Below are 10,720 nucleotides of genomic sequence, written 5' to 3'. Positions count from 1 at the left end.
GACAAGTTTGAAACAGTCATATTCTAGGAATGGGATTTGAGGGCTACAGTCATTACAGCTCATGCAACTCCTTCACTCAGCAAAGTAGATGTAAAAGAAAAAAAATAAGTAAATGGGAATACCCCCCCACCCCCACCCCCCCTCGATTTCACGTTTTCCCTTGAGTCAGACTCCCATGAGAGAACAGCACAATAGGACACAGTCCAACTGAATACAATAGGCTGCACTGACCGACATGCAGGTAATCCATCTTTCCTTGATTTGCAGACATCCACACAAAAGCCATGTGCTGATAGTAGCACTATGGGGTGTAATGGTGCTGTCACCTGCTCCAAAAGCATCCTCCCTCCCTCCTCCCTCCACTGCTCGCTTCTCGCTCCCACACCCTCTCTCTCTCTCTCTCTCTCTCTCTCTCTCTCTCTCTTTCTTTCTCTCTATCTCTCTATACCCCCGCCACAGATGAAAACAGGTCCCCACAGAGGATGCCAGCATCTCATTGGCTGGGATATCACAGGAGTGGATGGAAGCAGGAGCAAGACAGACAGACAGAGGGAGGAGAGAGAGAGAGAGAGAGAAAGAGAGAGAGTAGCGAGTAGGGGAGAAAGCTCAAGAAGATGCAACTACTCTGCCACAGCATCCTGACAGAGCACTGAGCTGAGGGATGAGAGAGGTGTAGACACATGTTTTTTGTCTTGCAGATTCTTGGTCCCCTTTTAGATGGAAAACGCATTGGACTTAAAGGATAACTTCCTCCACGTTGCTGCTGGAATGAGCTCTCGGGCTGAAAGGTGCAGACGAGCAACAGCTGGGCTGACAGATCTGAAGCTCTTTGGATGTCAGCGTCACCTGGACATGATCCCTCTTTGTTGACTGAGCAGCTGCTGGTGATTGCTACTGTTAATTTGTACTTATCTGAGCTGCCCACACCCGAACCCCTGCATTGTTGAAGTGAGCTATTTTAGTCTTCCCAGGCTGCACTATTGTCTTTGGGAGAGAGACGTCGCTTGGAGAAGGTTGGCTGCTTTTCCTGTAAATGTGTGTCTCCGCGGCTGCCACTGGACTGTCTCCCGCGAAGTCTCCTGCACCTGCTGAGAGCCCCTGGAAGCCACCTGCTCTGATTCTGGGATGGTGTGACCTCGAGCCAGCTGTTGGCCGTCCCACTTCTGGGTCAAGATGCCGGTGATGAAGGGCCTCCTGGCCCCCCAGAACACCTTTCTGGACACCATCGCGACACGCTTCGATGGCACCCGTAAGTACAATGGAAACACTGAGGATAATTACTTGTAGGTTTTCCACACTCCTTACTCTTAATCGTTAAAAATGGCGGTGTCCTGTGGACCAGTGGTTAAAGTGGCTGACTATGTAATTGCTGTGTCCCCGGTTTGAATCTGGTTGGGGTTGCATGACATCTCACCTTTCTCTCTCCCTTCATTTCCTGTCACCTCTCTAGTGCATCCTATCTAATGAAGGCCAAAGATACTTTAAAAATAAGTCACAACAAAATCTTTTGGCAGCTAAAGGATAGTTTTAATCACAGGAAAAATGAAATGACTTGCTGGTTGCAAAATACTTGACGTCTTCTCTTAAAGAGAGACACTGCCAGAAACAAATTCATTTCTTTTCATCACCTGCTTGAAGTTGAATATGAGCAAGATACATCTGTTCTCAGATCAGTCTCTGATGTTCTGTATCTGAACCAGAACCCACATTGACTGACTAATGCAACATTTGCTGCTGGCCGCACTAGTTTATAGAAAAAAAAGTTTGTTTGCACTTTTCCAGTAAAGACACGAGCAGAAAATTGACCATCAGAAATCATGCTGTCTTTTCACGTTTGTTTGACAGAGTTAGCTCAAACCTAGCCGCTGCAGCCATTAAGCAGCACTGCCATTTCTGCTTGGCTTGTGTCTGCTTGTTTTTTACCTTGTGCCACCTCAGGGGAGGTTGTGGCTCGTTGTAAACAAATACCGTGGGGACGTCTGTGTTTGTTCGCTTGTCGATTCAACCTGTCCTCCCTCAGTCAGGTGCAGTGGCCTGAATGAACGGCTGTTTCACAGTTATTCTCTGAGCTGGTTCTCAGTTTGACTTGGGGAAATAAACACTGTGAAACGGGTGACATTACTGTGTAATTGATGTGTAGGGTATGCAATTATAGCTTTAACTTGTGAGTCAGGCATCCTAATGAGGTGTTAGAGGATCTCTCTAGAGCTTAAAGCACTGTGATATGTTGCTCGTCAGGAATTGTTCTCATATCTGAACACTGACTGTAGTTTAAGATAAAATTTAGGAGATTTGTGGGATGCGAATATAAACACGCTTGAATCGAGAGATGACGTGGGTAGTGCAGAGTTCAGCTGGAGGACCGAGGGTCATGCCCTCATGTTGCATCTACCCGGCTGAAGAGTCCTTGAGCTAAACTAGCCCTGTGCAAACTCCAGAGGGCTGCTCTCTGGTTGAACCTGCTCTCTGACCTCCCTGTGTAAGAGAGCAAGAGGCAGAGAAACACTTCCCTTTCGAGCTCAGTGTCTTTTCTAATGTGTAATATAATTTCTCGTAGAGACTAATAGCAATGTTTATTTAATGAGAAACCTTCTTGATCTGCCATTTTCTCTTCTTTTGTTTCGTTTATTCATTATTGATAGTAATGTCCACAAACGTGTAGTGCTTTATAGTGTTGAACTCTGCCTCTTTTACTTGTTGTGGTAATTCAGTCCTGCAGCACCATTGCAGCTCTGGACAGGACAGCTGAGCCCACATCCACCACTGTAGCAGGCTGCGTATCCTTCTTCCTGCCTGCCAAATAATGGCAATTTACAACAACAGACAGACAGCAGGGTACAGGTCTTTGCAACCACATGCCAGTTTTTGCCACTTTCAAGCCATTCTCAAAGCCACCATAAGGCTGTGGCTCCTAGAGGAGTGGCAGCGTGCCCGCCGCTCAAAATAACTTCCTTCCTGTTTCCGGGGCAACAGGGTCCTGCCACTTGACATGTATGATGCTTGAACACTTTGGTCTTTGAGGAAAACAAATGGTCCGCCAAAGAGAAAACACTTGAACTTGCTTTTCCAATCAAGGACTTTTAGAGGGCAGATGCTTCTCTTGTTTTAGAAAGAAGCATTTTAGAAACTCTCTCTCTCTCTCTCTCTCTCTCTCTCTATATATATATATATATATATATATATATATATATATATATAGTAAGGTACAGTATTTGTTGATAATCCCCTTGACCCCCCTTGACTAGAAGGCAGTTTTTGGGAAACAGTCTCTGTGCTTCTGGTGCTGTATCACACAAATCTTATTATGTCTTAAGATAAGATATATATCTGCCTTGTAGCTGATAGTTTGCCAAAGTATATTTTCCTTCCAGGTATGATTTTACACATTTTAAAAGATAAACTCCTCACAAAACAGACATCATGTAAAATCAAGCATTTTTCATAGCAAATTTCCTAACACAAAATAAAAAAATGTACATATACTTACATACCAAAACAAACTTTAGGAAGCCTTAAAACTGTTTTAAAAAATATGCCTGTAACATGTTTTTTTTTTTGTAATTACATAATATGGAATATAGACTCAGCAAAAATGCCTTCAAATCAGCAAAACAAAAGACATCACCTCTGCTGACTGAGCTGCCACGCAGCCAAGCAGTGTCCAAGATTTTATCTAATGTGTCACAGCCCCCTTCTAGACTTCTACTTACAATATAATTATAATTTATAGCAACCAATCATTTATGTATTCTATTATTTTAATGGTCATGTATAAAATATACCATGACTCATTTTGAGAAGCTGATAAAAACAGCTTTCTGTAATGTTCAATAAAGTAAGGTCTAATCAAGTATTAATAGTTTCACTGTAATAAAAATCCTTATATATTAAAATCACAACTTGTTCATGGAAAATAATTGGTTTTTTTTAATACCAAATCCCATAATGTATGAAAATAAAACTTACAGATAATACCATCCATTTGCACAAAAATATTAAACTCAATAACAAATCCTACAGCAGCCTGAAAAGATTTAAAACATGATGCAGGTCACATATTTTCAGTTCTTGTACAACATAGATGCTTCAGTCCATCCGCCTGAGTAAAAAAATGCTTTTAGATCAGCAAAACAAAAGAAAGCACAACTGCTGACAGTCACGCAGTCAAACACAGTCCAAAATATTCATCTAATGCTTCACTCCAACACAGTCCTCACCTATAGCTATATTAGAATAAATGCAGTATATATCAGATAGTTATTTATGTAAACATCATTGTCTTATTACATTTTTTTTTTTTCCCAGCATGCTCGTATAATTACTCAGATTGCTTCCACTATGCAAAAAAACAACACCACACTCTGCCTTTGTGTGAGCGTAACCACAGGTATACTCTGCTTGGACAGATAATGGAGCATTTTGGCTTTAAAAGCGTGACATCTGTGTCCCAGTCAGTGTCTATTGTGCAGCTTCATTTTCCACACTTTCATGCCATCAGGGGGTTTTTGGTGTAATTTCTCCAGTCTGTGGCTCTGAGTGAGAGTTTTATTCACAAATATTGATTGGAATACACTTGACCTTAGCAATAACATTTACGAACACTGAAAGCAATTTTAAGTTGATTTTAATTTAACAGCTCCTGGACTGAGGAAATTACCCGTCTGTAGCATAAAGACTCAAGCACAACAAGCAAAATGTCAGAACAGGTTAAGTCAGTAACCTTTGGCACTGCACAGCACAGTATTTGGCTCGTAGCAATGTCAGTCTCCCTGTTCCCCAAAGGAAATGTGAATGTGTGCGTTTGTGTGTGTGTGTGCATTTTGCGTGCCCTGGGCTCAGGGCTTTGTGTTGGTCATGTGTTTGTATGTAGAGTTTGCTGATTTGACATATGTGTCTGTATGTTTGTGACAATCATCTATTGGTCCCTGAAGGGAAATTCTCAGAAGTCAAAGGTCAGGGTCACGTTAAAGAACAGCACCTCTGGAGCTGTGTTTTTGCTCCAGGGCACGTCAGCAGGGCAGATGTTTGTTGTCACACAGGCTAAAACCCTGTGACAACCCTGTGCTGTGCATGTAGTCTGTGTGCGTGTGTGTGTTACAGCATACACGCCTGTCCTTTACACCCATCCCCACCTCCCGCAGCTCCTTTACACGACCTCCCTAGCGGCGTTTTCACATTGACAGCAGCGCTCGCCTTGTGGGGCTGCATAACCACAGGGCAGCTGCAGGCAGAGATAAGAACCGGGTTTATATCACCCCTAAACACTTTTCTGTTAAAAGGCAACCAAGGAACCAAAGGGGAGACAGCGAGGACTGTCAGATTGAACCTTGTGGAGCTCATTGTTACCCAGCTGATGAACAGGTCTTAATAGGCAGCTGCAAAGGCCAGAGCACTGCAGACAGTGGATAGCTGAAGCTATTGTGTGGCTTCATCCTCTGCTGCATCTTTTGAAAAGCTCCCTGTATTTAGTTTTACAGATGCTTAGTTTGATCCCGGCACTGATTTGTCATCGTCAGAGTCTTTCATTGATACTGACATCATTCAGTAATCACAGGATTGGTGGTTTGATCCCCGGCTCCTCCTAAATATATGTTTTCGGAGTAAGACACTAAAATCTCAATCTTCTCCTGCAGGTCTGTACCTTGCACAGCAGCTCCACCTCCATCTGTGCGTGAATGTAGGTGTGAGTGGGTGTGAGGCTTTGTAAAGCACTTTTCACAGTTCCCGGGATAAAGGCGCTACATAACTGGAGTCCTTTTTACCATTCACAGGATTCAGATCACAACAGCACAGATACTTTTGTCAAACAGGCTCCAGATGTTGTCATTTAAAAGTCTAGAAAATGACCTAGTTAATTACTGATATCAGAAAAAACAAGTGTTTGATTATTTGCACTAACTCTTTACCAGACCAGTGACCTTTCCCCCTACAAGTCCACTTCTTGCGCTGTCACCCATCTGCCCCAGTAAGTAATTACATGCCTGTAGATGGTAATTAGCTGCTGATGCAGAGGGCAAGGCTCATGGGCTTCATCAGTCTTTTATACACTGAGGAACTTGTGCACAATAGACATGGTGCAGGCTGCTTGTTGCTAGCAGTACCATGCAGTGTTATCATGTCAGATTACAGTTGTAGCGAGTCAGCACAGATGTGTAATTAAGGAAGCTGCCGCAGTGGAGCGGCCACTCGAAGCAATATCCCTGAGAGGATTATGGCCTAAGAATTGAGGCATTGTCACAATCACACATACACACACACAAACAGTTTATCAAATGTGGTTTCGTGTGGGCCCTGGATTGCTTGTTTATAAAGTTATCAGGGAAGAAAATAATTATAAAATTGTAGAAGCTGAAGTGAAAGCCCTGAGAGATGTTTTTTCATCCCCAGTAAAGACTGGTTTCCAGGATATATAGTTATCCGCTTTGTAAGAAAAAATGCATTTTAAATTAATTGTTTGACATTTTGGGAAATGCACTTATTTGCTTTTTTGAGATGAGAAGTAGCTCTAATGTCTGTAAAGAAGCTGGAGCGTGGCTTAGCAAAAAGACTGGAGGTAGGGGGCTCTGTCCAAATTAAACAAAATCCACCTACCAGCAGCTATAATGTTCACTTATTAACATGCTATTTCTTGTTTGTTTAATCCATACAGAAACCAACGTGTAAAAATCCTCAGTTTTCTGTTTTATAGGACCTTTGGACAGATCCAGGCCCTATTTCCAGTCTTTATGCTAAGCTAAGATAAGCACCTGCCGGCTCCAGCTTGATATTTAACGTACAGACATGGCAGAGATATCAATCTTCTAATCTAACTCTCAGCAAGAAAGCTGGTAAAAGTATTTCCCAAAATGTTACTTTAAATGCACCAAAAACAGCATAACATTGCAGCTTGAATGAAACTTTTCTGAATCATTCAGATAACTTCAATGACTAATGTAATCCACAGTGTAGAGCAGCACAGTTTGCAGATCAACAACCGCAGCATAAAAGCTTTTTTATTTTTTTTCCATCATGGCTCATTGGTTTAAATACATCCTTATGAAGTGATTTATGACTACACCTGCTCTTGACCTATTTGAAGGACCGATTTAGGGATGCTGAGTAGAGATGTACCTATTCTTAGGTAAACATTACATAAACCAGAGATGAATGCAGTTCCTCTCCAACACTTGCTGGCTCACTGAGATGGGCTGTCAGGAATTTATAGAACATGAAAAAGAGGGCATGTTTTTTTTGGTTTTTTTTTTCAACACGATCACATCTTATTCATCCATTGTTTCTAGGGCTATTTATTTAGATGTGAAAAGATGGAGTCAGATTTCCGGAGCACTGTCTTTAAAGCTGTGACTTAATGTGGAAAAAAAAGCAACAGTTATCGTTCTCTCTTCATTCATAAAGATCTGTAGGAGACTATAGAACAGAAACACTTCAGTTTCCATGTAATGATATATGGGGAACAGAAATAGTAGCAAGACATAGCATAGGCAAAAAAAAAAAAGCTTCCCTGCTCATTGATGGATCTGACTAATGCCTGTCTCTTTCTATAATTCCATAGTGACAATTTAGTTGCTGCTCACTGCACACCCAAGAAAGGTTGTCACTACTCAGAAAATACATCCCCTACAGACTGCTTTCCGCTCAGTCTGGCCAATTAAAGTGCTAGATTGTGGAAAGTGCGGTAGCAGCTGCTTAATACTCCTCCTTTTTAGACCTGCTCTCTGTGGAATCTGTAGATTTCAGACCGGTCTGTCTGTCTACGTTCTCTGCTTGGCATTCAGAAAATCTGGAGTGTGGCATTTTCAGTCAAGCTGCAGAAACATGTCAGTTACTGTGCAGTGAAGCTTGATGCCTCGGTACTGACTTTGGAAAATAATTAGCAAAGATATACATGCATGGATATTTCATTAAGTGTTTAATTACACCTCATCCAATATATACATAAGTGTGGAGGGCTTTAACCCAGTGATTCCCAACCAAGGAACCCCAAGAGGTACTTCAGCAGTAAATAGAGGGTACATGGAAAGATTGTGGAGTGGCTCGGCTAATTTGAAAAAAAGATAAATTATGATTTGATTATATAGTACAGTCACATGTTTTTTATTTAAGAGGAAAATTAACACACAAATATACATTTGTGTGATGATCTTTATCACATTTATTGTCACAATAACCAGTAACCTTCAAGCTACAATAGGCCTACTGCACTACAGTATGTATTGTGATTGAGTGTGCATGAAAACTACGAAGCGATGGATGAATATCTGAAATGTCCTGCTTCTATCACTGCAAGTGCTAAGATAGATAAAGTCTGAACATCTGCAATTCCAAGACCACGGACTTGTATGAATTCACTTGTGCAGCCACAGATCCATCCCACACACTGTGGTGAAATATGGTTTCCACAACCATAAAGTGAAAGGGGTAATGATGAAGGGGTATTTTTGAGCCCATTTGATAGGGTTGTGGGAGTATGTCAGACAAAAAAAAAAGAGTTGGGAACCATTGTTTTCTGGGATCCATAAATAACAGGTTAGTATGATGCAATCCAAAGTTGGATTTGTTGAGAAGGGATTGGTTCAGCTGTCTGTACATTTTTTTCTTCAGGCTGTTGTTTTGTCTGTATTTGTCAGTGTCATATAGGATGTGTTTCATTCATCAAAAACTGCAAAAAATAATGAAGTGGAAGTCAGTTGAAGTCTCTCAGCTTTGTATTCGGCGCTGCTTTTAATGTAGTGTATTTCAAAGTCCCTTCCACTGGTAGTTCTGGCAGACATAGCCAAAGAAACCACACTGCAGCAAGAACCTGGTTTAGCTCATCAAGGCCCCACGCTTCTAGCAACAAAGGGAAAATATGACGTCAAACTACAGCACACCTATCACCAAGATTAATATGTGGAGGTGTGCAGAACAAATGTACAGTCTGTGAGGGCTGCAGCCTGAAGTCACGTGGATGAAGTCCCAGAAGAGAGATCTGGCGCTGTGTGTTTTTTTGTCTTGCAGATATAAATTAACAAGATACAGCAATAAAAAAAATAAATAAAAAGCACAAGCTACAGGCCCGCTGCTGGAGAACTGTCCATGGTGCTGAGAGTATGGTAAGAAACAATGAAGAATCAAAGCAAAGATGTTGTGGTGGTGGAGGAGCAGCACGGGCGTAAAGCAAATATCCGCCTCGTGACGTATGATCCACACGATGTAAATACCTCAACAACAGACTTAATTCCACCACTTTAGTTTGACATTTAGACGTATGGATCTTATGGATCTTCCTCAGGTCATGGAGGTGTATTGCATTTTTCTATCCAGGGCTTTATAAGCACAGCATAATATCAGTACCTTGAGATAAACATGCAGTGTATAGGTGAAGGAACATAAGAGGAGGGAACGCTGACAATATTCCAGTGTTTTATTGGATTTTGAAATAATCCATCATGGAGCTTGAATAAAGATTTGAGGTAAAGCCATTTTCTTTTTTCAAGCAGGGGCACGTGATGTGACAGGTTTATATGTTTCCTGTATTTATATAGAGATAATTCATGGAAGAAATTGTGAACTGTAGTAAAAGAAGAGTAAAGTAGTAGTAGAATATTAGCATGTAATGTAAAGAAATGTACCTAATATTATGCAATGTATGAATTCTTTCTTACATCCATGCAAAGGTAATTTAATTGTCATTTGCTTCTGGTCATCTGTATTTTATATGAAAATACTGTTTATACTGCAGTGTAATCAATCAACTTAATGTTAATCTTTTCCTTTTTTCCTTCACATCAGTTAGATTGGTTGGACAAGGGATCATTTCTGTACTAAAGGATTCAAATGTTCTCACAAGAAGGTGGTGGAATATTAGGTCTGGAATTTCTTTTCTGTGTCTGGTTACATCGATCTAATATTTTTCTGAAGATAAAGTGGAGTGTGGCTTAAGTCAAGTCATTCTGAAGTCTGTCGCATCTTCTCCTTCCTTCAAATTCCCATTTATATGTGTATTCTTCTGGCTCATTTCCACTTTCCTGCACTCCTCTATTTTCCAATCAGCTTTTAAATTCAAGGGTCAAGTCTTTTAAGGGTTCACATCATCCAATCTAGTAAGCCTGGAGTTACGTGTGAATCAATTTCTAACCTCTGTGCTCTTTTTATACCCCAGTCAGCTGTTTTGATATCTTACCATCTGCAGCCCGATACGCCAATTCCCTTAACCGCCCACAACAGTGGTTCTGATAACCACAGCAATATAACTCAGTTCAGAAATCTGATGAGGATAACCTGGGGAAATTAATTTAGTCCACAACAAAGTCTGATTCATGTTTACTTTGAACTTGTAAACTAGTGTTGAACTAAAGCTGCAAAGCTTTGACACAAGTTCAAAGAGCTAAACAGACTTTGATTTTAGTGCAGAGGACAAACTATGTACCAGAGTTTAGACTTTAACATGATGCACCCGGCTCTTCCTTTCATGTTCGCCTCGCAGACAGTAATTTCCTGCTGGGTAACGCTCAGGGCCACCGCGGCTACCCCATCGTCTACTGCTCAGATGGCTTCTGTGAACTGACGGGCTTCACAAGGACCGAGGTGATGCAAAAGAACTGCAGCTGTCGCTTCCTGTACGGGGCCGACACCAGCGAGCACGTGGCCCAGCAGATGGAGAAGGCTCTGGAGGGCCGAGAGGAGTATCAGGCCGAGGTCCACTTCTACAAGAAGAACGGTGGGTACATGGCAAAGAGCA

General features: G+C 41.5%; 1 protein-coding gene across 1 annotated transcript in view; it reads left to right on the top strand.

The window, feature by feature from the left end:
- Positions 1 to 688: 688 nt before the first annotated feature.
- Positions 689 to 10,720, top strand: part of LOC111657089 (voltage-gated delayed rectifier potassium channel KCNH4-like) — a 37,169-nt gene continuing 27,137 nt past the window's right edge. Inside the window, exons 1-2 of the mRNA XM_087174778.1 lie at positions 689 to 1,249; positions 10,466 to 10,699. Coding sequence (XP_087030904.1) covers positions 1,174 to 1,249; positions 10,466 to 10,699 — 310 coding nt within the window. The 5' untranslated portion in view covers positions 689 to 1,173. The remainder of the gene's footprint in view (positions 1,250 to 10,465; positions 10,700 to 10,720) is intronic.

Source organism: Seriola lalandi, unplaced genomic scaffold (genome assembly GCF_002814215.2).
Source record: "Seriola lalandi dorsalis isolate HSWRI2012SDOR001 ecotype SW California unplaced genomic scaffold, Sedor1 jcf7180002054383, whole genome shotgun sequence".
Lineage (NCBI taxonomy): Eukaryota > Metazoa > Chordata > Actinopteri > Carangiformes > Carangidae > Seriola > Seriola lalandi.
This window is presented reverse-complemented; position numbering and strand designations above follow the sequence as displayed.